At 42.1% G+C, this 26,837-nt stretch overlaps 1 protein-coding gene across 10 annotated transcripts in view; it reads left to right on the top strand.

Moving 5' to 3' along the window:
- The window catches only part of WDR59 (WD repeat domain 59), a 106,667-nt gene that overhangs the window by 65,290 nt on the left and 14,540 nt on the right, over positions 1-26,837 (top strand). For 5 of the 10 annotated variants that reach the window (XM_061386727.1, XM_061386728.1, XM_061386729.1 and 2 more), the window contains 7 exons: positions 1,137-1,218; positions 4,616-4,728; positions 6,250-6,400; positions 6,496-6,568; positions 7,806-7,932; positions 8,316-8,458; positions 14,384-15,176. In XM_061386727.1, the coding sequence (XP_061242711.1) occupies positions 1,137-1,218; positions 4,616-4,728; positions 6,250-6,400; positions 6,496-6,568; positions 7,806-7,932; positions 8,316-8,458; positions 14,384-14,619 (925 nt within the window). In that variant the 3' untranslated portion in view covers positions 14,620-15,176. Of the gene's footprint in view, positions 1-1,136; positions 1,219-4,615; positions 4,778-5,384; positions 6,218-6,249; positions 6,401-6,495; positions 6,569-7,805; positions 7,933-8,315; positions 8,459-14,383; positions 15,177-16,194; positions 16,704-26,837 lie in introns of those variants that run through there. The other 5 variants (XR_009730677.1, XM_061386733.1, XM_061386736.1 and 2 more) reach the window with 5 other exon arrangements.

The raw sequence follows: 26,837 nt of genomic DNA, 5'->3' as shown, positions 1-26,837 counted from the left end.
GGATTGAACCCAGGCCACCGCCATGAAAGCCCAGAATCCTAACCATTAGGCTGCCAGGGAGCTCCCTATTTATTTTTTGAGGTATTGGAATCTTTTCTTCAAGAGCAGTTTTAGGAGAAGTCCAGTGCATTAGCTTTCTTCTGCTGGATAGCGAAATTACCACAGACCTAGTATTTAAATAACACTCATTTATTATCTCACAGTTCCCCTGGGTCAGGAGTCTGGGCTTGGCTTACCTCGGTCCTTGCTCTGATCTCCCCAGACTAAAGTCACGAAGTTGCTGGGTGGCAGTTTTAGCTAGTGCTCAGGGTCCTCTTCCAAACCCGTGGAGGTTGTTAGCAGAATTCAGTTCCTTGCAGCCAAAGAACTCAGGGAATTTCATCTTCTCAGAGACCAGCAAGAGTTTCTCACTGATGCTTCAGCTTCTTTCTAAGGTCTCGTCTGTTTAGGTCAGGCCCATCCAGGAGAATCTCCCTTTTGAAAATTATGGGAGTAATAACACATCAGTATTTACTGGTCTCACCCCTATTTAAAGAGATGAGAGATCTGCTTTATACAAGCACATACAGCAATCTTGGGTACAGTCTTAGAATTCTGCCTCCTGTTCTCAGTATGTAAAACATTTAATAGCAGAGCCACTTTGGTTGAAGGGAGGTGGGAGGTGAGTGACAGGCACACAGAGGCTGCTGGCCTGTGGTTCCCCTTCTTCCAGAACTTGAATGCATAACAAAAAATATTTCTTTTGTTGTATGTACAGAGCACATTATCCCTTGTGTTAGAAACTACAGTTGGTATTATACACATTTAAATCAAGTTTTATTCAACCCTTAAGCCTAGGGAACTCCCTAGGAAAGCTGGCTGGCAAATTGGTCTTTGAGTCTGGCCTCTTTTCCTGACTTCAAAGAGGTGAGCAATTTCACCTTCCCCGGGCCTGAACTCACAGTGTAACATCAGCTGTGATGTTGGGTAAGGTAAGGTTTTACTGCATATTATGTAGAAAAGGAGCTTAAGGCCAATACAAATAAAACATTTGAGTGACAACCTAAAGAGGCAGTTTTTAGTTTATTTGTTAAGTCGGAAGTAGTTGATTTAGAAGTCAGTTAGAAAGCAGCTTTTTAATTCCTTTTAAATTTCAGACTGAATGTGAATGATATTCAAGAAACGTGTCAGAAGAATGCCGCTTCTGCCTTACTTGTTGGACGGAAGGATCTTGTCCAGGTATTTTCCATCCCTTTTGTTGGAATTCTGGATTTTTCTTTTGGAGCAATTTGTATTCACTTTATGGTTGTGGTTTAGTGACATTTTAAAGTGTGCCTCCTATTTTGTAAATTTTTTCCCATTTTCTTTGCCAAACTCTAGGGCTATTGCAACTTCCTAAATTCCTTGGATATTTCTCTTATTAGTGCTTAGTTGAGAAAGTCCTAAAGCATTTACTAAGTATTTTTGTAACAACTCTTTTCTAGTGCATGGTGATGGTTAATAAATTTGGATATCTTAATCTTTGCCATCTGCACCCTCAGTTCTTTTTCGTTTTTACTTTTAAAAGTGCATCATTTCATACAAGGTTTACAAAGGCAGTCCTTAAGATGGAGATATGTTCAGTCCCAAAATATGATGTTATATTACAGAATTTAAATTCCCTTCGTTTCTGCAGGAACACATGAGTGCATTAAGCATGTTGCACCTATATTGCTGGGCTTTTTGTTGGTGGTGGTTTTCCTTTCTTTTTGGCCACATTGTACAACTTGTGATCTTAGTTTCCCGCCAGGGATCGAACCCAGGCCCTCGGCACAGAAAGTACAGCGTCCTAACCACTGGACCATAAGGGAATTCTCAGTGTCATTATTTTTTTTAAATAGTTTTATTGAGATTGTAGTCCAGAGACCATGCAGTTCACTCATTTAAGATGTACCATTCCATGGCCTCAGTATATTCACAGCATTTTGCAGTCATTACCACGAGCAATTTTGGAACATTTCCATTACCCTATAAAGGCTCGCTCCTCCATCCAGCCTTTTCCAACCACTAGTTTGCATTCTATTCCACTCTTTATTCTTTAGTGTGCAGATTAGATTGAGCGTGGAAACTACTAGCTGTTGTCCTGTCTGCTTAGTTTTTTCCTTGTAACCTTCCAAATGACCCAGGACTAAGGCCTTCCCTTGATTTTTTTCTTTTTTTTTAAGTTTTTTTTTTCCTTTCAGTATTTTTTTCTTTTTATTTGATGTGGACCATTTTTAAAGTCTTCATTGAATTTGTTACAATATTCTTTCTGTCTTATGTTTTGCTTTTTGGTCCCAAGGCATGTGGGGTCTTAGCTCCACAACCAGGATGGAATCAGCACCCCCTGCATTGAAAGGCAAAGTCTTAACCACCAAACTGCCATGGAAGACCCTTTCCCTTGATTTTTATCTGATTGAAAAATCTCTAAGATTTCCTTTTGTCTCCTACTAAACACTATCAAGTCTCAGCTTCAGACCCTTTTAAGTAAAACTTACAGTCATGAATTTAATGTTTTTCTTTAAGAACCGAGCCACCTAAAATTCTGCAAACATTGAGAAGGCAAAACAAAGTACTGGAACTAGTGAGGAATTTCTAACAGGAAGTGTCAGCCCAACTCTGCTCCACTCTGCTCCCTCGTGGTGTAACCCTGGGCAAAGTATTTCAGATTCTCTAAGCCACTGTGTGTATTTGTAAAATGAGACCTGGAAGAATAATTACCTCATAGGGTTGATAAGAAGATTGGTTTACATTCTAGAAAGACATTCTCTGAGGAAAAATTACTTCCTACAGTGTTTTGTTTTTTTTCTCTTTTTCTTTGAAATTTTCAGTACTTTTATGGCAGAGTTGATTTGGAAGGTCAGGCTAGTCCAAGTGAAGTGAAGTGGAAAGACCCTTTCCTGGGGCTCAGACACACCTGGATTTACATCTGGGCTCTGTCCCTTTCATGTTGTGAGATCCTAGGCAGCTGCCTAATCATTTTGAACTTCATTTCCTCAACTCTAAAATAGGAACAATACTTCTGCTTCTGAGGTCCTTATGAGAACTCAGTAAGGTAATATATGTACAGTGTCCATACCTGTGTCTCATAAGTGTAAGTATCCAATATGTGGCAAATGATTGCTGCTATTCTTGCAATTCCAGTCATCTCTGTGGTATGGTCTTGCTTAATGGGCTGGGAACGACATCAATGCTAATGCTTGGAGAGTTTTTTTTAATTTTTTATTCACGTGCTGAAGATGATATGTCACCTGCTTTGCAAGAAAGATTTGCAGAAATAAACCTAAGTATCAACTATTTCCATTGAAGGCACTTAGGAAACATGTATTATAAATGAGGAAATGACGGGCCCAAGTTGTCAGCCAGAATAGTAAAAGTCCTTTCTTATCCCAGAAACCTCTGAACTTCTTCCAGCAGCCATCCAGCTGGGCCATTGATCATAGAAATGAATGTTTTTCGTTTGAACCAATACTCATGGGTGTTATTGGAGCCACACCATTTAGTTGATTTTTTTTTTTTTTTTAACATATCTGATGTGTTTCTGTTCCTGTTTTTCAGTGTTTTTATTTGCTTATTTTTTTGTTCTGTTTTAAACTTCTGATTGAAAGTCTGTGTCTTTTTCCTTTCGAGTTTCTATCAGAGTCTAATAGTGTTTTCCAGTTAGTGGGCATATAATAGTAAGAAAAATTTTCCAAAAATATATTCCATTTTTATAGGTATGGAGGGGATGGGGGCTCTGTTGATGGTGTGATGTATTTGTATTTTGGGTGTGCTAAATCTTATATTTAATAGACACCTTATGGATTTTAGTTTCTGCTTGATGAGTCCAAGCCCCGTGAGATTTCAAATTTGGAGATACTCCTCACATTTGATGTCAACAAAAAGAAAGCTGGGTCTTGGCCTATTTTTCTGTAGCTTCAGAGAGTGTACTAAAATTTTCATAATGAAAAGTTTTTCATTATTTGGAGAAAGGACAGATCTTCAGTATGATATTGAATGCATTTTTTTTTTCCCCTGCCAATTCACTAATGAAGCAGCAGAAAAAGACACACAAGTCATTGGTTAAATAGGCAACCGATGGAAGTTACTGTATAGTGTCTTTCTCTGAAGTCTGCTTCATAAAAGTTTTTAGGGCTAGGTTTTTTCAGATGGGGTACAAGTCCCCTGAGAATCTTGCAGAAATGCAAATTCTGATTCAATAAGTCTGGAGCATAGCCTCAAACTCTGCATTTCAATAAGCTCCCAGCTTTGGCCACCCCCAGAGTAGCAAGGCGGAGAAGGCAGTGGCACCCCACTCCAGTACTCCTGCCTGGAAAATCCCATGGATGGAGAACCCTGGTAGGCTGCAGTCCATGGGGTCGCTAAGAGTCGGACACAACTGAGCGACTTCACTTTCACTTTTCACTTTCATGCATTGGAGAAGGAAATGGCAACCCACTCCAGTGTTCTTGCCTAGAGAATCCCAGGGACGGGGGAGCCTGGCGGGCTGCCGTCTATGGGGTCGCACAGAGTCAGATTAGGCTGTGTATGGAGGTGGTGGAGGAGGGGTGGTTCTTTCCTGGTTCCTGGTCCTCTGCTCCCCAGTCTGAGTGTGGCTGTTTCTCTTTGATCTGTCCAGGTTTGGTCGCTGGCCACAGTAGCTACGGATCTTTGCCTTGGTCCGAAGTCTGACCCAGATTTGGAAACACCCTGGGCTCGACATCCATTTGGGCGACAACTGCTGGAGTCCCTGTAGGTTTTGAGAGCTAAAAGTGAGGAAAATGAATGGTGTCACTTTTAGGTCTGTAAACGCTTTCAGTGTTATTGTCTAAAGTACAAAGCCTTGAGGCATGAGAAGAGGAAGTGAGACCTTTCCTTTTAAAGTTGCAGTAACTTCTGTGCAGAACTGATTCCTTAGAACAGGAGGAACTATATAATATTTGTCATTTATAATGACGATTTTAGACTCAGATATCCTTGAGAGAGTTATGCTTTGTCCCAGAAATCGTATCTGTCTGAACACAGAGCTCCTGAGGTAAAAAGTTTGTTGAGGTGCTGTAGAACCTCGCCCCTGAGAGCAGGTTAGAGAACTGTATGTTGGATTTGTGTTTTCCAAAGGCCACGATGTGTTCACCCTACTAGATGGTTTATGAAAATACTGAGTTTGATTTATTGCACTAAAGTATGACTAACAGGAACTACAACGTGCAAAATTATTTACAGCCAGGAAAAATCACTGGAGCCTCCACGACAGGGAGGCCCAGGTCCTGAAGAGAGATGGAGAAGCTCTCCTTCCTTCAGGTGGAGGTTCACTTTACCTATTTGAGGAGAGATCTGGGATGCTTGCTCACTCTTCAAGTGCCTCGTGGTAACACAGGATAATGATGTTTGTTCTACCCACTTCCTAGGAGGCTCATGAGAAAGTGTGAAAACACCTTAAAACTATTAGACTTTGCTTGTTAGGAAAGTATCGATACTATTCCATTGCAAAGGCCAAGTTCCTGGGATCTGTACCTCACCTTCTGGGGCAGTTGTCCTGAAAGGAGCAAAGGGGAAGTGAGGACCTAAGAGGTAATAAAACTGTTCCCTGTTGTTCTTATTTAATAGCTCAGACTCATAATGCCACCTCTGGAGTCTGACCTGCTCTCCATTTCTCTGAGCACTTTCATGTAGCCTTAGGTTATATGAATGGAGGACTAGGAAACCCCTAGAAAGCAGTGTGATGCCTCCCTGGAGTTGGGGAGGCCTCACTCAGATGTGAGTTGAGTCTCCCTAATTCTTGGAGAAACTTCATCAAGTCTGAGCCCAGGCCTGGATGCCTACCAGGAGCTTTCAGATGGGTTCTAGGTCGTGTGTGATACTCTGATATGTGTTATTCCAAAACAAGTCGATCAAGCTGCTGGGTCTGTAGAAAGCTCTTGTTCCTGATGGGGGCTTTTGAGGCAAAATCAAGAATTCTCTCTTCTTTTATGGTTTATCATAGGATACTGAATATAGTTCACTGTGCTATCCAGTAAGGACCTTGTTGTTTATCCATTCTATATAAACTATAATGGAAATGCATATGAAAAAGAATGTGTATATATGTGTAACTGAAGCACTTTGCAGTATAGTAGAAATTAACACAATGTTGTAAGTCAACTACACTTCAATAAAGTTAGTTTTTAAATCAGCTCTCCCTTCCTTCCCCAATGGGAACGACCTGCCGCATTCGCGACAGTCATCATTCCCCCGTGCCTTCTCACGACTTCTCCCATGCCCCTTTCTCTCCAGACTGGCTCATTACTGCCGGCTCCGGGACGTGCAGACGTTGGCCATGCTCTGCAGCGTGTTCGAAGCCCAGTCTCGACCGCAGGGGATACCAAACCCTTTCGGGCCTTTTCCCAGCCGCTCAGCTAACCTTGTGGTGTCCCACAGTCGATATGTAAGCTGGGGGTTTCCTGGCCTGAATCTGGCTTTTTGCAAAGGTCAGCCGTCGTGGGAAGTGGCGCCCTCACACTGCTCCCGCTTTCATTGCAGCCCAGCTTTACATCCTCAGGCTCCTGCTCAAGCTTGTCCGACCCGGGGTTCAACACTGGTGGCTGGAACATAGGTCAGTACGGAGCTGCCTTAGCCCATGCTGGGGTTTTATACTTTCAGTGTGGTGTGTGATTTAATATGTGATCTTTAGCTGATGAATATTCTTCATATTTTCCCTTGTTTCTCATTGCCTTGTATGTGTTTATTTACTTTTTAATTTTTGACTGTACTGTGCACCTTACAGGGTCTCAGTCTCCCAACCAGGGACTGAACCCAGGCCCCAGCAGTGAAAGTGCCAAGTCTAACCCCTGGACTGCCAGGGAAGTCCCCTCATTGACCTTTAAACTGAGTACGGTGGAGATACCAGTCAGCAAGGGCTGAGACATGGGCTTTTGTGTCTGAGCACGCTGGTTTCTGCAGTCTCTCTGCCTTGCTTGGTTACTTCCCATCCTGTGACCTTGAGGAACTGGCAGTGGGCCTTCCCATTGTCCATCGCCAGCCCCAGCCCTTATCCTTTGTGCTGCACAAGCCCCTTCCCCATCGCCTACCACTTCCTGTTACCACCCCCCACACCCTCCACCTCGAACCTCCTTCAGGATAGGGAAGTGAAGCTGAGCCCAGTCCCACCTGGCCGTAAAGGTCTATGTAACCAGTAGGTGTATATGTGTTTTCTGGAGTTCTAAAATTTCTTTTTAAAAATGATTTTAATTTTGTTGATAACAGAAGTACTATTTGCCTGTTGAAGAAAACAAATGTTGGTGGAGAAAATACTAATGGTTGATTTCCCCACCTAGAAATAAATAAGATCTGTTAACATTCCAGGACATTTCCGTCCAGTCTGTGTGTGTGTGTGTGTGTGTGTGTGTGTGTTGGGGGCGGGGGGAGGGGGGCAGATCTTTCTATATTTGTGGTTTTATGTTCTATTTTTTATTTTATCATGAGCATTTTCTCATGCTATTTAAAGAGTTTTTCTAAAATAAGTAATGCCTGCCTAATAATCTATATCACTCTTATAATTTGCTTATCATTGTGTGTGTACCTAATTATCAAGTTACGTTAATAGTAAATACCTAGACAGAAAGGGTCACACAGAGTCGGACACGACTAAAGTGACTTGGCAGCAGCAGCAGCAGCAGACAGAAAGGTAAGGATAGGAAAGTGTTCTGTTTAGTTCTAGGACTTAGAATCTTCAGCTTAGCTTATTTTCCTTCCAGGAAGTAAATGGGACACATGTGCATCATGAGAGATTTCAGGTTATTTCCCATGCCTCCTCTGATTTCCATCTTCCCTTCCCATTTGATTTTCTTCAGTGGGAAGAGAAACAGAACACATATCTTCACCCTGGGGAGAGTCCTCACCAGAAGAAATCCGCTTTGGGAGTCTGACCTACAGTGATCCTCGTGAGCGAGAGCGTGATCAGCATGATAAAAATAAAAGGTAATGACCTTCCCAGCCAGGAGCTGTAGTTCTGTGATGCTTAGATTCTTCCCACACTGGGACTCTTGCTTTTAACAAAAGTATATGCTGTGCTTAGTCATTCAGTCATGTCCGACTCTCTGCAACCCCATGGAAGTAGCCCACCAGACTCCTCTGTCCATGGGGATTTTCCAGGCAGGCAAGAATACTGGAGTGGGTTGCCGTGCCTTTCTCCAGGGAATAATCCCAACCCTGGGATCGAACCCAGGTCTCCCGCACTGCAGGCGGATTCTTTACCATCTGAGCTGCCAGGGAAACCCTAAGAGAGGTATATTAAGTGCCATTTGGCATCAAACTTGTTTCTCTTAAAGGAACTGACGAGATATGTTTTGAATTTGATCCAGGCTTCTGGACCCCGCTAATACCCAGCAATTTGATGACTTTAAGAAATGCTATGGAGAAATCCTCTACCGTTGGGGTCTGAGGGAGAAACGAGCTGAAGTGCTGAAGTTTGTTTCCTGTCCTCCTGATCCTCACAAAGGCATTGGTAAATATGACTTCTTTCTGTTCTCATCACTCTCTGAAAGGTTCTGTCATTTAACGTGTCCATACATAATCCTTGGAAGTTCCAGTGTCTCATTTATAAGTGGAAATTTCTGAAGTACTTTGAGTCTATTTTAAGTTATTGAAAACCCTGGCATTTCATGAGACAATTACATTTTCATTGTAAAGGAAGAAGTTGTCTGTACAATCCTCAGATATTGACTGGCAGCAGGGACATTTATTCAGTTATTCAGCTAATGTTTATGAGACTCCTCTTAGTTGCAGTGCTGGCACACTCCTCCTTTGTGGCAACTCCTAGGCCAGTGGGGGAGAAAAATAATTACAAGCTGTGATCAGTACTTATGAGCAAGCAAAAAGGATGTTGGGTCAGGGGAGCAGGGAGGGAGAATTTTAGCAGACATTTTGAGCTGCATTGGGAAGGCTGTCTGAGGAGCCGAGGTCAGCAGGACAGGACGGAGCCACCTGTGCAGCAGGACAGTCTCACGAAGGGCATCCCACCCAGGAGCAGCCCCACAGGGGAAATAGCTATTGTTTTGAACAGGCGAAGGAAGACCAGTGTGCTAGAACACAGTGAGTGAGAAGAGTGCTGTAAAACTAGACCACAGGAGAGTCGGGCTTGAAAGTCACGGTAAGAACTTGGACTGTATTCTAAGTCCAGTGATGAGTTTCAAAGGACATTAAGGAGTAAGTGACATGACTCTCCTAACAGTCCAGTGGTCAGGACTCTGCTTTCACTGTTGTGGGTTTGGGTTCAATCAGGGAACTAAAATCTTGCAAGCTGTGTGGTGCGGCCGAAAAAAAGGAGAATGAGGCCAAACTGACAGGGAGGGAGCATAGCTCCACCCGGCAGCAGACAGCTGGAAGAAGTGGTATGCTCCGGTTTCCACTGCAAGAGGATTTCTTTGGCTATTATAGGAAGAAAGGATTGGAGGAGGACAGAAGTAGAGGCGGACAGGGCATTTGAAGACTGTTAAGGTGGTCAGAGAGAGAAGGACGGCCTGGTCTCAGGTGTCATCAGTGGAAGTGGAAAGAGATGGATGAAGGAAAAATGCATTTCAGGGGTAGACTCAATATCAGTATGTCTTACTAACAAGTTGGATGTGGGCTTGAGGACGAGACAAAGCTTAAATGATTCTAAGTTTCCAGCTTGAACTGGAAATGGCGATGCCATATTCTAAGATTAGAAAAGATTGGAAGAAAATTGAAAACGCAGTTTGGAATAGTAGGAAATGTTGAAGTTCAAACTGTAGAAATCATGTAGACAGTTGGATATGAGTCTGGAACTTAAAGGAGAGTTTAGGGCTGAAACTAGGAATGTGGGAATATTTAGCATATTGATGGTATTCATGCTGTGAGCATTGAGTGCATTTACCTGGGAACTGTGGGGTGGAATGGGCTCTCAACTAAGAGAGCCCTCTGATTCTGGGCCTTGAGAGAAACCAGTAGTTGGAGCTTGAGTCTTGGAGAAAGAACCAGAAACAGACTTTGAATGAGATACTAGTGTGTTTTGAGGAAAAGCAAGACTATGATATGAAAGAAGTTAAGAGATATTTTCTAAAGAATGATACAAAAGAGAGACATCAAGAATAGACTGAACACATTCTGATTTCCTTTCTCCCCCAGACCCTGCTGAAGTGTCTACATAGAGCTTTTATGAAAAGACACAGCTATGCAAGGAAAAGAAATATTGGCAATAAAATTTGGGACCTGGGTTACAGATAGTTAGTGGTAGCTGATTTTACAGAGAGGGAGCTGAACACTGAACTGGCAGGCAGAAAAACAGTAACACACATGGATAACCCCATGTAACTAATCCCATGGACTGCAGCTTGTCAGGCTCCTCTGTCCATGGAATTCTCCAGGCAAGAATACTGGAATAGGTTGCCATTTCCTTCTCTAGGGGATCTTCCTGACCTAAGGATCCAACTCAGGTCTCCTGCATTGCTGGCAGATTCTTTACCGTCTGAGCCACCAGGGAAGCCCAACACATGGCAGAACCCCCAGATGGTTCAGGAATTACAAGTACCCAGAACTGCTGCAAGTGGCAGGAAGGTGAGGTCAGAAGTAGGAGCCTTGTATGATGGCCTTTATAGGGTCCCCAGATCCCCACTCCTATTTTGCAAAGCAGTTTTCACCCTTCCCCTCCCCCAGCAGAAAACTGGAAGTTCACTGTCTAGAAAAGGTGGACAAATTTCCTGATAAAGGACCTGCTACATAGCTAGTATATGAATGAAGAAAGACTCGGGGATCTAGAGAAGATCCTAGAAGTTTCCAGAGATAGAAGATGAGTCGCCTGCAAAGGATAGGAATACGAATAGCATCACACTTCTTGGGAGCAGTGAAGCTGCTGAAGATCCTGGGGCTGGACAGCAGCAGTGCAGCAGTGCCTTCCCTGGGCTCGAAGAAACGATCCTCTTAGACTCCCTTAGCATCTAACCTAGAGTTCTGTACCCAGGTCATCCTTTAAGAGTTAGAGTAAACCTTCAGCCTATCTAAGGAGGAGGAATAGATGCGAAGCCAGGAAACCAGGGTGTCAGGACGATGATGAAGGGAGATGTGCGTGACAGACCTGGAGACACAGCAGTCCAGGCTGGAGCTTCAGAGTGTTGTCCCTGAGAAAAAATACCTAGCGTGTTTCAGTATTCAGTGTGTTTCTAAAAGACTCAGGTGTTTGGAGGTAAATTGTCAATAAGTACATAATAAGCAAATGAAAAAACAAGACTAACTCTAGGAAAAACAAAATGTGCAAGAAAGAAAGGAAGTCATCATGGTATGTGGTTTGGCTTGATGAATACTTACCTAGAGAAACAATGTAAAAGCAACATTAATCCAACCAAATGATAATAGAGCTGCGTGGGGAAGAAGAGGAACAAGTGGTCCATGAGTCTGGTTGGGGAAATTGGGGAGTGAAAGAACTTCCACTGGGGAAGGTCAATAGACAGTGCTTAAATATGACAATTAAGGAATAACTAGGGAGGGGACATATGTATACCTGTACCAATACAATACTGTAAAGCAATTATCCTTCAATTGAAAATAAATAATTTTTTTTAAAAGAAATAACTTTATAAACATGTGTAGATAGGGAGATAAAAACAGAAGAAATAGTTAAATGGGTTGGAAGAATTTCCTCTAGGGAGTGATGGGTCTGGGAGTGGAAGGGAGTGCTGGTTTTGATAATACAGTGTATAGAATAATTTGATTCTTTAAGTTGTGTGAATATAGTTTCAGTTAAATACAAACAAACCAAAATAATACATAGACTTAAATATTGAATAAAAGGACTATTTTAATATGGATTATCTTGGTGCATGTACATGAAGAAGTACAGACACAAAATGCTATTTGGGTAATCTATAATATTTTTCAGAGCATCTACAGGCATGCAGGTATATCAGGGAAAGATTAGCGATGGCCTCCTGCAATTTGTCTTGTAAATTAGTTCCAGGTAAATAATGAATCACAGAGATATGTAACTGATTTGTCAGCCCATCAGTCAGCTAGACCCTTTGACATCTGTTCAAAAGGTTGTGCTGGGTTCCTTGGGCTGGACAAAGGACTTTAAAGTCTGGTTTGGGGTTGAAGTTGTTCAGGAAGTCTTTAATCCATACTCCTTTGATTACAAATGAGGGTGTCTGATCCCTTCAGTTCCGTTTTTTCTTTCTCAGGATTGCTTTGGCTATTCAGGGTCTTCTGTGTTTGCATATAAATTAAACAATTTTTTGTTCTAGTTCTGTGAAAAATGTCATTGGTAATTTGATAGGGATTGCATTGAAAGTGTAGATTGCTTTGGGTAATATTGTCATTTTGACAATACTGATTCTTCCAATCCAAGAATATGCTATATCTTTCCATCTGTGTGATCTTTGATTTCTTTCATGAGTGTCTTATAGTTTTCAGAGAACAGGTCTTTTGTCTCCTTGGGTAGGTTTATTCCTAGGTATTTTATTCTGGCACAGAAATAGAAATACAGATCAATGTAATAGATTAGAAAGCTCAGCAATAAACCCATGTACCCATGGCCAATTAATCTATGGCAAAGAAGGCAAGAATATATAGTGGAGAAAAGACAGCCTCTTCAATAAGTAGTGCTGGGTAAACTGGACAGCTACCTGTAAAAGAATGAAGTTAAAACATTCTGTAACAGTATACACAAAAATAAACTCAAGTGGATTTTAACCTAAATGTGAGACTGGATGCTATAAAAGTCTTTAGAGGAAAACATAGGCATAAACTCTTGACATAGATTGTAGCAATATCTTTTTGGATCCACATCCTAGAGTAATGAAAACAAAAATAAGCAAATAGGACCTAATTAAACTTAAAAGCTTTTGTACAGCACAAGAAACTGTAAATAAAATGAAAAAGTAGCCCATAGAATGGGAGAAAATATTTGCAAACAAAGCAACCAACAAAGGATTAACCTCCAAAATCTACAAAGAGTTCCTGTAGCTCAATATTAAAAAAGAACTAATAACCCAATCAAAAAATGGACAGAGGATCTAAATAGATATTTCTCCAAAGGAGACATACAGATTGCCAGAAAGCACATGAAAAGATGCTCAACATTGCTGATTATTAGAGAAATGCAAATCAAAACCACAATGAGGTATCACCTCACATCAGTCAGAATGGCCATCATGAAAATAATAAATGTTGGAGAGGGTGTAGAGAAAAGGGAACCCTCTTACACTGCTGGTGAGAAAGTAAATTGAAGCAGCTGCTGTGGAGAACAATATGGGGGTTTCTTAAAAAACTAAAAATAGAACTAGTGTATGATTCAACAGTCCCATTCCTGGGCATGTATCTAGAGAAAATCCTAATTTGAAAAGATACAGACACACCAGTGTTCATAGCAGTGCTGTTTACAGTAACCAGGACATGGAAGCAACCTAAGTGTCCGTCGACAGATGAATGGATAAAGAAGATGTGTGTGTGTGCATGTGTGTGTGTGTATACACACTGGAATATTACTCAGCCATAAAAAGAATGAAATCATGCTTTTGTATCATCATGGATGGACCTAGAGATTATCATTTTAAATGAAGTAAGTCAGACAAGAGAAAGACAAATATCATATAATATCACTCATATGTGGAACATAATTTTTAAAAAATGATGCAAATGAACTTATTTACCAAGCAGAAACAAACAGAGTTATTGAAACAAACTTATGGTTATCGAAGGGGAAGCATGGGGAGGAGGGATAAATCAGGAGCTTGAGATGAACATACATACACTAGTATATATAAGGTAGATAACAAGTGTGACCTACTGTATGGCACAGGGAACTCTACTCAATATTCTGATAACCCATATGAGAAAAGAGTCTGAAAAAGTATGACTATATGTGTAACTGAAGCACTTTGCTGTACACCTGAAACTAACAACATGTAAAACAACTATACTTCAATAAAAAAATTTTTTTAAGTCACGCTTAAGAAAACATAGCTATTTTTCATCAAGATTTTCAAGCTGGTTTATCTCAGGATTTACCTTAACTAGGAACTACCATGAAATATTTCCCTCAATTACTGTGTATGGAATGTCTCTCTTGGTCCCTTTTTATGACTGCCTGTTGTTTTGAAGCAGAGGAGCTGGTTCTGATAGAAGGAAGAACCCAGGACCCTTCCTCTACTGTAAGGGGTGAAAGAAGAGGGAGATACGAATATCTGTGGGTGTTGAGATGAAAGGAGCCCCCAATGATAGGCTTCTATTTCCTTAGGGAAGGGAAATAAGAGAGGCCATCGGGGGTTCTGCCATTTAAAAAAATTGAACAGCAGTGGTTTAATAAGATCCTACAGAGCCCTCCCTAATGAATACATCTTTACTGCTCACAATGCCCAGTTCTCGTTTGCAGAGCTAAACTCACCGTGTCTCTTTTTTGGCCACCTCCACCCTTCTCCAGAGTTTGGCGTGTACTGCAGCCACTGCCGGAGTGAGGTCCGGGGCACGCAGTGTGCCATCTGCAAAGGCTTCACGTTCCAGTGTGCCATCTGCCACGTGGCTGTGCGAGGGTCGTCCAACTTCTGCCTGGCCTGTGGACACGGGGGGCACACCAGCCACATGATGGAGTGGTTTCGGACTCAGGAGGTGTGTCCCACCGGCTGTGGGTGCCACTGCCTACTGGAAAGCACTTTCTGAGCTCACAGCCCCCGGCGCTGTGGGAAGTCCTAGGGGGCCCATCAGTGCTGGGTGATAGGCTCTCTGCCAGGAGCGAGGCTCCAGAGCCCGCCTCCACCTGGACTGGGGTGCACTCCCCTCAAAGACTGACACGGTGTGGGCTGTTCCTGAGCCTTTGCCTTCTGAACTCTTGGCTGTTTGTTGCTGGCATGGATGTCGGTGGAAGAGGACTCCGGCAGCTGGAAACACCTGCCTCCAGAGCTGTGTTTACCTTTCAGATGTTGACCTCAAACCATCGACAGCATCCTTTCTGATGCCAATCACAGAGATCAAGGTCAGATGTAAAGGACAGTCTGTTGAGCCAAAGGACAGTGGACATTACTTCAGTTGACAAATGGACCTGTGACATAAGTTGGTGCATTTAATGAACTGATGGACTATGGCCTTTTAAGATATGATACTTAAATTATAAATATGTACTTAAGGATCCTTAAGATGTATTTTTTTGTTTGCTATTTCTCTTCCAGCTGCTTTCCCTTGGCTAATAAAATTCTAGTAATCATCTGGGAGAAAAAAGAGGTGATATTTTAGTGAATCTTTTTTTAATTCTACTTCTAATTGAAATTAACTCTTTGGGATAGGATCAAAGTCAGTGCTCAGATTTTCAAAGGAACGCTGACTTACTTTTGTCATCCAGTAGGGGAAAATAGAACTTGACCCTTAAGGTTCTTCCCAATTTGAAGAGTTTGGGTTTTTTTAATCATTTCTTCTAGCAAAAGGAAACTCAGATTACATGGCAGCATTGCTGTGAGAGGCTCCTGTTGCCATTATGCAGGTTGGCCGAATTTCCATAAATGCTTTCATTCTTCTTTTGGGCTGCTTCACAGGCTTCCACCCATGTTTATCTGCATCCACCAGTTCTTCAGAACGTTCTCAGTGCTGATAGCTCAGTTGGTAAAGAAACTGCCTGCAATGAAGGAGACCCCGGTTCGATTCCTGGGTGGGGAAGATCCCCTGGAGAAGGGATAGGCTACCCACTCCAGTATTCTTGGGCTTCCCTTGAGGCTCAGCTGGTAAAGAATCCGCCTGAAGTTTGGGAGACCTGGGTTTGATTCCTGGGTTGGGAAGATCCCCTAGCGAAGGGAAAGGCTACCCACTCCTTCTGGCCTGGATAATTCCATTAACCGTATAGTCCATGGGGTTGCAAAGAGTCAGACACAACTGAGTGACTTTCACTTCAGGAAAGAGAAATGCTTTTCGATATTGCTACTGAAATTTATATTTATTTTTTAGAATTTTACAATTCCAGATTGATTAGCTTAAGAAATACAATTCCATGTCTCAAAATATGACAGTCTTGTACATCACTGTAACTACAGCTCAGGACTCATTAATAGACTGTGAAATCAATGTAGTGGATAAAAACCACAGTTTAAAAAAAATTAAAGTAGAAGAGACATCAGAATGTACCAGTTAGGATAAACATTGTTTTGTGTAACTTGTTTACAAGTATATACATACACACTTGCACATGTGTATAAAGGATCACAGTATAAATTCATTTCTTACTGGGGGTTTTGTTCAAAACATTTTCAGAACACTTTTAGGTGAGGCTTATGTGAAGGTCATCCCTCTGTTACTGGATATGAAAGACCATGATGTAAGAAAAGCCTGGATCCTGTGCAATGAAAGCAGAGGTTTAACCCTGGGCTCGGAGTCGAGGTAAGATGTCAGCCACTCTGTAGAGTGGGCTGAATAAGGTGCAGTAGGTACATGGAGGCTGATAAAGGAGGAGGCCAAGAAAATCCGAACTTGTTCACTCTCTTCTGTTCACTTGTTTGTATCAATGCTGCTGTAATGGCACCATGGGATTTGTAGTAATTTGGCTAATTTGTATTAAGATAAAAGTTCTATCATGTTCCTCAGTGGAATCATGTCATTTGCAGAGAACAATCTTTTCCTGTTCCCCCTCTGCTCAAACTAATATCAGAATATAGTTTCTCATTCCAGTTTTGGTCCTTTGACTCTTTCCCTTATGGTGGTTATCAGTATTTTCCAGTAAGACTTGTGATTGAAAAGCACTTAAAACTTTCAAGAATAGATGATGAACGTGAAGTCGACCATCGCTTTGAAATACAACTAAAGATGCTTACTCCTTGGATGGAAAGTTATGACCAACCTAGACAGCATATTAAAAAGCAGAGACATTGCTTTGCCAACAAGGGTCCGTCTCGTTAAGGCTATGGTTTTTCCAGTGGTCATGTATGGATGTGAGAGTTGGACTATAAAGAAAGCTGAGCATGGAAGAATTGACGCTTTTGAACTGTGGTGTTGGAGAAGACTCTTGAGAGTCCCTTGGACTGCAAGGAGATCCAGCCAGCCCATCCTAAAGGATTGAAGGCGGGAGGAGAAGGGGACGATAGAGGATAAGATGGTTGGATGACATCACCAACTCATTGGATGTGAGTTTGAGTGAGCTCCGGGAGTTGGTGATGGACAGGGAAGCCTAGTGTGCGGGTGTGCCTGGTGTGTTCTTACAGTAACATCCTGGGAGAAGGAAATGGCAACCCATTCCAGTATTCTTGCTGATCCAGGAACCTGACAGGCTATAGTCCATGGGGTCGCAGAGAGTCAGACACGACTGAGCGACTAACACTACCTTAATGTAACTCTTTTAACAATATCTCTCTTTTAAATTATTTTTTTAAAAGACTTATTTATTTGTTTGGCTGTACTGGGGCTTAGTTGCAACATGTGAGATCTAGTTCCCTGACCAGAGATCAAATCCCAGTCCCTTACATTGGGAGCAGGAAGTCTTAGCCACTGGACCACCGGGGAAGTCCTACATAACAATCTCTTGGCCCTACCTTTATTTGGCTACCCAGATACAGTATAAAGGATGAGAAGACAATTAGACAGAAATGATGTCTCTTTGCTCAATGAGCTCAGCTCTTTGGTCTCTTGGCTGTGGATTCCCACGCAGGAAAGTGCACACACGCTGTCTGTGCCTTCAGAAGATTGAAAGTTTGGCTGCCACCAACTCACCCTCCCTGCTAAATACTTCTGTGTCCAAACTGAGACTAGCCCTAGTTTAAAAGCCCAGGGCCAGATATCACTGTCTTCTGCCACTATTTTAATTTAGAGAGAATCGTTGATGGGAGCACCCCAAAACTGTCTTTTTTGTTTTTGTTTTTTTTCTTCTTTTCCTAATAGAGTTCAGAAATGAAAGAAAGGGAGAAAAGGTATCTAACATCGGTATCCAAAAAACAGTCCCCAGCAAAAGATTGCTGGCTTTAAGAGGCTTGGGCCAATCTGTATCATTATCAAATGGTTTTCCTTCTGTAAACAGTTTGGACACATTAGATGCAACACAGTTTAAATATTTTTGCAGTACAAATAGAGGATATACTCTCTCTTTTTTTTACCCACAAAAGGCTTTGATAGAGTTGGAAATCCTGAAATAGAAATGATCAAAGGAGCTCCAGGTGAAATTTTTTGAGTATGGAGCTTCCTGTTTTTAGCTTTTTAAAACTAAGAAATTAACACTAGGTGGCAGCAGAGACCCATATTTGGTGAAACTGATAGCTTCCTAAGACTTTCTATGAGTTTGTGGATAAAGGTTAAACCAGACTATACCTCTTTCTCCAGTTGTGAAAGAAAGATCTGCTCCATTCATCTAGATTCATCAACCCAGGGACTGAACAGACTTATGCCATTGGAAGTCCTTGAAATCCTTCCCATCACCTCCTCGACTATGACTGTTTCTCACACGTCATGGCTGTCTCTCTACCTGCCTCATTATGTCCTTTCAAAGATCAACTTTGGGTTGGCAGACATTTATTACACATTCTCAATACATTAATACTTAAATAACAAATGTTTTGAAGGACTGATTCTGTTTTTCCATCCACCCACTTCAGAAGTATCTGTTTGGTTTCAGACACCGCTACCTTCTGTAGAAGCACACTTGTTCATGAGACATGATTTCTTCTGTTTCATGATTCCTACTGTTACATGTAGTGTGCACCATGCTTACTGTAATGAGGGTTTCCTGGGGTAGAAGTTTGGAGTGGCGGGAATGGCGGCTGTGAATCTCAAGACCTGTGTTCCCACTGCAGCTTTTAAAAAACATTATTTATTTTTAATTGGAGAATAATTGCTTTAAAACATTATGTTGGTTTCTGCCACACTTCAACATGCATCAGCCATAAGTATACCCATGTCCCCTCCCTCTTGAACCTCCTTCCCACCTCATCCAACCCCTCTAGATTGTCACAGAGCACCTTATTTGAGCTCCCTGCGTCATACAGCAAATTTCCACTGGCTATCTAATTTCACATATGTTTCAATGCTACTCTCTCAACTCATCCCACCCTCTCCTTAACAGAAGAGGCTCGTAACAGAAATACGTGAAGCAAATGAGTGTTATGATGTGCTTTATGAGGACAATTTCGGTGAAATTCTCTAGAAAGACATTTTGCATATGAAGCACATTGGACTGTTCACAAAGAATTGTCTTCTCTCTCAATTATTTTTTCCTGAACCCCTCAGCCTTCTAGAGCTCCCATTTATCTTCCCATGTCAGTAGAGCCACAGTGTAAGGGGTTTTGATTCAGTCACAGCTGACTCTACCACAACTGAAGTGATCAGTGAATCTAAGAGGGCTGGAAATTGGGCTTGGGGGCCGTGCAGCCAGGGGGAGTGTTAAAATACAGATGCCCAGGTGAATTTGAACTTCATTTGGAACATAAAAATTGTTCATCTGAGGTTCAAATTTAAGTGGGGATCTGATATTTTTGTTTGCTGAATCTGGTGATCCTTGCCTAGGGTCACGCTTAAATTACACCTTGAGATGATCCCAGCTGCTGGCTCCAGCAGGCCCCTCACTCTGGGCGTGGGATGCCGTCCTTCCAGAACTCTACCAGCTCTGACTCTGAGGTCTTACCTGAAATCTGTTCCTCATGGCTGCTTCTTTGTATCACCTGTCCCCAGTGAGGTCCTGGAGTCCAGTAGCCAATATACCAAAGGAAAGATGCCTTAGTGTCTCACTAGTAATCTGGGAAATCCAAGTCAAGATGGATTTGGGGAGATGATACAGTGGTAAGAGCCTGGGCCCTGTGGCCAGACTGCATGGATTGCATCTCAGCTTGCCTGTATCCTTGGCACTGTGCCTCAGTTTCTTCCTCGTAAAGTATGAGTAGCAGTACTTACCCCAGTGGGATTATTTTGAACAATGTGTTTCTAAATTTCCAGTATTGCTCCAGGGTTCATTACATTCTGGCATAGAGTTCTTTCTGCTCTCCTGGCAGGGTCTCCTGAGGAGTTAGGGGACTCCTGTGCTGTGTGTGCCTCATCAGTCAGTTGTGTCGGACTGTCGGGAACCCTGTGGACTGTAGCCCACCAGGCTTCTCTTTCCATGGGGATTCTACAGGCGAGAATACTGGAGTGCGTAGCCATTCCCTCCTCCAGGAGATCTTCCCAACCCAGGGATCGAACCCAGGTCTCTCACGCTGCAGGCAGATTCATTACTATCTGAGCCACCAGGGAACCCCTGGCTCCCTAATAATCAGCCTCCCCACCACACTTTACTTTGAAACCCTCAGGACTCAATTCGTTATATTCTGTAGCCTTGTTTATGCCAACACAGAAAGTTAATAAATGTATTTCACTCAGTCAGATGATTAAGGTCAACAGTGACAGTGATGAGTCATGTTGACAGTGTGATATGATAATATAAGGAATTTTACCTGTATGTCCATCCTTTCCCTAATCCATAACCCTAGTCTCATTATGAGAAAAACATCAGACAGATCCCAGCTGAGGAACATCCTATGAAATACCTGGCCAGGACTCCTCAAAATCGTCAAGCTCATCAAACACAAGGAAACGAAAAACTGTCACAGCCCAGAGAAGCCCAGGGAGATATGATGACAGAATGTAACTGTAACTTGGGAGTCTGGGTATGAGCCTGAAGCAGAAAAAGGACATTTGGGGGAAACTAGGGCGATCTGAGTGAAGTATGAACTTTAGTTAATAAGTGTCAATCAATACATATGTGACAAACGTACCGTATTACTGTGTGGCGTTAACAAATAAGGAAACTGCGGGGTGTATGGGAACCGTCTGTAGTAACTTTGCAATTTTTCTCTAAGTCTCTTCTAAAATAGAGAGGTTATTTAGGGACTTCCCTGGCCATCCGCTGGTTAAGACTCCACATTTCCAATGCGGGAGCTATGGGTTCAATCCCTAGTCAGGGAAGTAAGAGCCCACGTGCTTTGTAGCCACAAAAAAGGGAAAAAAATTATGATCTAAAATAAAAGTTATTTAAATGATTTCAGTAAGGAATTTTAAATTTCTCTTAGCGGGAGTAATAACTTTCCTCCAAAACTATTCATAAGACTAAGACACAGTTTGAAGATGTACTGTACTCCCTTTTCTACAAGCCTCTTCTTAAGACTGCCTGTTATACATGCACATACAATACACATTGTCATCATTATTCAACATTATTATATTTTATTATTATTCAACATTATTATATATTATTATATAACATTATTATTCAACATTATTATAACATTATTCAACATTATTATGATCATTATTCATCATTATTCATTATTCAGTCATCGTTATTTCAAATGACATGTGCTGACATTTCTAAATAATTGAATTAATTTCTTAAGTAATCTTGATAATTCCCTCAATTCTTAGTTTGACATTTTAAGATCAAAGAGTCATCAGAAGATAATTCTCTAGTGGTCCAGTAGTTAGGACTCCTTGCTGAGGGGGCGGGTTCAATCCCTGGTTGGGGAACTAATATCCTGCAAGCTACGTGGCATGGCCAAAAAGTAAAAAATAAACACGTTGAAAAATAAAAGAGTAGTCAGAAAGGAACTCCCAAGCACTGTTTACTATATAGTCTCGGTATATATTAATAATTAATCTTTCCAGTATAGGCTGCAAAGCCAATTAATCACTCTTAGAAATAAGGATAAATTTTTGAAATAGCATCCATCCCTATTACTACCTTGATTTTATTTACTTGAGTCACTGTGTTCAGAAATGGCAGAACCATGCACTCATGGTGGACGGGCATACCCACAAACACACAGAAAATATTTTTCCACCTATAAGACTGGCAAAGATAAAAAAGTTGGAAAAAAAACCCCCAATGTTGGCTATGTGAGAGAACATGCAGCATTATATAACACGAATGGGTGCAACCAATGGGTAATTGGTGCAACCTTATTAGAAAACAATTTGTCAGTAGCTTTCAAACTGTTCACTCCCCAACCCTTAGACTCAATTTCATTTTTAGGAATTTATTCCACAGATAGTTACACAAATGCACGAAAATGCTTGTATGAGAATGTTTATTTTCACATTATTTATTATAGTGGAAAGGAATTAGACAACCTAAATACTCATCAATGGGGGACTGATTAAATTGTGATGTGTTCATATGGTGTTATGCCACGACTGGAAAAATGGGTATATCTTTCCTTTTCTCCTTTGCCTTTCGCTTTTCTTCTTTTCACAGCTATTTGTAAGGTCTCCTCAGACAGCTATTTTGCTTTTTTGCATCTCTTTTTCTTGGGGATGGTCTTGATCCCTGTCTCCTGTACAATGTCACTAACCTCTGTCCATAGTTCCTCAGGCACTCTGTCTATTAGAACTAGTCCCTTAAATCTATTCCTCACTCCCACTGTATAATCATAAGGGATTTGATTTAGGTCATACCTGAATGGTCTAGTGATTTTCCCCACTTTCTTCAGTTTAAGTCTAAATTTGGCAATAAGGAGTTCATGATCTGAGCCATAGTCAGGTCCCAGTCTTGTTTTTGCTGACTGTATAGAGCTTCTCCATCTTTGGCTGCAAAAAATGTAATCGATCTGATTTCGGTGTTGACCATCTGGTGATGTCCATGTGTAGAGTCTTCTCTTGTGTTGTTGGAAGAGGGTGTTTGCTATGACCAGTGTGTTCTCTTGGCAAAACTCTATTAGCCTTTGCCCTGCTTCATTCTGTACTCCAAGGCCAAATTTGCCTGTTACTCCAGGTGTTTCTTGACTTCTTACTTTTGCATTCCAGTCCCCTATAATGAAAAGGACATCTTTTTTGGGTGTCAGTTAGAGAAGGTCTTGTAGGTCTGCATAGAACCATTCAACTTCAACTTCTTCAGTGTTACTGGTCAGGACATAGACTTGGATTACCGTGATATTGAATGGTTTGCCTTGGAAATGAATAGAGATCATTCTGTCGTTTTTGAGATTGCATCCAAGTACTGCATTTCAGACTCTTTTGTTGACCATGATGGCTACTCCATTTCTTCTAAGGGATGCCTGCCCACAGTAGTAGATATAATGGTTATCTGAGTTAAATTCACCCATTCCAGTCCATCTTAGTTCGGGGATTCCTAGAATGTCAATGTTCACTCTTGCCATCTCCTGTTTGACCACTTCCAATTTGCCTTGATTCATGGACCTAACATTCCAGGTTCCTATGCAATATTGCTCTTTACAGCATCGGACCTTGCTTCTGTCACCAGTCACATCCACAACTGGGTGTTTTCGCTTTGGCTCCATCCCTTGGTTCTTTCTGGAGTTATTTCTCCACTGATCTCCAGTAGCATATTGGGCACCTACTGACCAGGGGAGTTCATCTTCCTGTGTCCTATCTTTTTGCCTTTTTATACTGTTCATGGGGTTCTTAAGGCAAGAATACTGAAGTGGTTTGCCATTCCCTTCTCCAGTGGACCAGTGGCCCCACACGGCATGGCTTAGTTTCACTGAGTTAGACAAGGCTGTGGTCTGTGTGATCAGATTGGCTAGTTGTCTGTGATTGTGGTTTCAATCTGTCTGCTGTCTGATGCCCTCTCTCAGCACCTACCATCTTACTTGGGTTTTTCTTACCTTGGATGTGGGGTATCTCTTCACGGGTGCTCCAGCAAAGCACAGCCACTGCTCCTGACCTTGGATGTGCAGTAGCTCCTCTCGGCCACTCCTGCAGCCTCCGCTCCTGTGGAAAGATATACCCATTTGAATGCAGAGTTCCAAAGAATAGCAAGGAGAGATAAGAAAGCCTTCCTCAGTGATCAATGCAAAGAAATAGAGGAAAACAATAGAATGGGAAAGACTAGAGATCTCTTCAAGAATATTAGATCTACTAAGGTAACATTTCATGCAAAGATGGGCTCAATAAAGGACAGAAATGGTATGGACCTAACAGAAGCAGAAGATATTAAGAAGAGGTGGCAAGAATACACAGATCAGATCAGTCGCTCAGTCATGTCCAACTCTTTGAGACCCCATGAATTGCAGCACACCAGGCCTCGCTGTCCATCACCAACTCTCGGAGTTCACCCAGACTCACGTCCATCGAGTTAGTGATGCCATCCAGCCATCTCATCCTCTGTCGTCCCCTTCTCCTCCTGCCCCCAATCCCTCCCAGCATCAGAGTCTTTTCCAATGAGTCAACTCTTCGAATGAGGTGGGCAAAGTACTGGAGTTTCAGCTTTAGCATCATTCCTTCCAAAGAAATCCCAGGGCTGATCTCCTTTAGGATGGACTGGTTAGATCTCCTTGCAGTCCAAGGGACTCTCAAGAGTCTTCTCCAACACCACAGTTCAAAAGCATCAATTCTTCGGCGCTCAGCCTTCTTCACAGTCCAACTCTCACATCCATACATGACCACAGGAAAAACCGCACGGAAACCATGCTCACAGAAAACTAGTCAATCTAATCACACTAGGACCACAGCATTGTCTAACTCAAAGAAACTAAGCCATGCCCTTGGGGCAACCCAAGATGGGCGGGTCATGGTGGAAAGATCTGACAGAATGTGGTCCACTGGAGAAGGGAATGGCAAACTACTTCAGTATTCTTGTCTTGAGAACCCCATGAACAGTATGAAAAGGCAAAATGATAGGCTACTGAAAGAATACACAGAAGAACTGTACAAAAAAGAGCTTCACAACCCAGATAATCATGATGGTGTGATCACTCACCTAGAGCCAGACATCCTGGAGTGTGAAGTCAAGTGGGCCTTAGGAAGCATCACTACAAACAAAGCTAGTGGAGGTGATGAAATTCCAGTTGAGCTATTTCAAATCCTGGAAGATGATGCTGTAAAAGTGCTGCACTCAATAGGCCAGCAAATTTGGAAAACTCAACAGTGGCCACAGGACTGGAAATGGTCAGTGTTCATTCCAATCCCAAAGAAAGGCAATGCCAAAGAATGCTCAAACTACCACACAGTTGCACTCATCTCACACGCTAGTAAAGTAATGCTCAAAATTCTCCAAGCCAGGCTTCAGCAATACATGAACCGTGAACTTCCAGATGTTCAAGCTGGTTTTAGAAAAGGCAGAGGAACCAGAGATCAAATTGCCAACATCCACTGGATCATCGAAAAAGCAAGAGAGTTCCAGAAAAACATCTATTTCTGCTTTATTGACTATGCCAAAGCCTTTGACTGTGTGGATCACGAGAAACTGTGGAAAATTCTTCAAGAGATGGGGATACCAGACCACCTGACCTGCCTCTTGAGAAACCTGTATGTAGGTCAGGAAGCAACAGTTAGAACTGGACATGGAACAACAGGCTGGTTCCAAATAGTAAAAGGAGTACGTCAAGGCTGTATATTGTCACCCTGCTTATTTAACTTATATGCAGAGTACATCATGAGAAAAGCTGAGCTCGATGAAGCACAAGCTGGAATCAAGATTGCCAGGAGAAATATCAATAACCTCAGATATGCAGATGACACCACCCTTATGGCAGAAACTGAAAAAGAACTAAAGAGCCTCTTGATGAAAGTGAAAAGTGGAAAAGTTGGCCTAAAGCTCAACATTCAGAAAACTAAGATCATGGCATCTGGTCCCATCACTTCATGGGATATAGATGGGGAAACAGTGGAAACAGTGACAGACTTTATTTTTCTGTGCTCCAAAATCACTGCAGATGGTGACTGCAGCCATGAAATTAAAAGACGCTTACTCCTTGGAAGGAAAGTTATGACCAACCTAGACAGCATATTAAAAAGCAGAGACATCACTTTGTCAACCAAGGTCCATCTAGTCAAGGCTATGGTTTTTACAGTGGTCATGTATGGATGTGAGAGTTGGACTACAAAGAAAGCTGAGTGCCAAAGAATTGATGCTTTTGAACTGTGGTGTTGGAGAAGACTCTTGAGAGTCCCTTGGACTGCAAGGAGATCCAACCAGTCCACCCTAAAGGAGATCAGTCCTGGATGTTCATTGGAAGGACTGATGCTGAAGCTGATACTCCAATACTTTGGCCACCTGATGTGAAGAGCTGACTCGTTTGAAAAGACCCTGATGCTGGGAAAGATTGAGGGCAGGAGGAGAAGGGGAAGACAGAGGATGAGATGGCTGGATGGCATCACCGACTCAATGGACATAAGTTTGGGTGAACTCCGGGAGTTGGTGATGGACAGGTAGGCCTGGCGTGCTGCGGTTCATGGAGTCGCAAAGAGTCGGACAGGACTGAGCGACTGAACTGAACTGAGACCTGTATTATGAGATTATGAGATCCATATTTCTCCTTTCTCTCTCTTTTTAAACTTTTTATTTTGTATTGGAATATAGTGGATTAGTAATGTTGTGGTTTCAGGTGAACAGCAAAGGGACTCTGTCATACTTATACGTTTATCCATTCCTAGGTGGCATTAATGGTAAAGAACCCACCTGGCAATGCAGGCGACATAAGAGATGCAGGTTAAATCCCTGGGCCAGGAAGATCCCCTGGAGGAGGGCACGGGAACCCTCTCCAGTATTCTTGCCTGGAGAATCCCATGAACAGAGGATCCTGGTGGGCTACCGTCCATAGGGTCAGGAAGAATTGGACAGGACTGAAGTGACTTAGCAGCAGCAGCAGCAGCAGCATTCTCCCCCAATGCATGCTGCCACATAATTGGGCAGAGTTCCATGTGCTATACAGTAGGTCCTTATTAGCTATCCATTTTAAATATAGCAGTGTGTATATGTCTGTCCCAAACTCACTAACTGTCCTTTCTTCTTATCTGGAAGGATACACTATTAGAAGGAATGTTCTCTGGAGAATAGGCCAGGAGTGGCTTGGAATGAAAAATATTTTACTTTTTATTTTTAGTTTTTTGGACTATTTGATTTTTTTATGTTACTTTGACTTTTTAATGTAGCAAAAAGCAAGTTAAATATTATAAAGCTTCTCTGTCAAAAACAAAACAAGCAACTTTTT

This window comes from Bos javanicus, chromosome 18, assembly GCF_032452875.1.
Source record: "Bos javanicus breed banteng chromosome 18, ARS-OSU_banteng_1.0, whole genome shotgun sequence".
In the NCBI taxonomy this organism is placed as follows: Eukaryota; Metazoa; Chordata; class Mammalia; order Artiodactyla; family Bovidae; genus Bos; species Bos javanicus.
The sequence above is the reverse complement of the archived record's forward strand: the minus strand, read 5'-3'. Positions and strand labels throughout refer to the sequence as shown.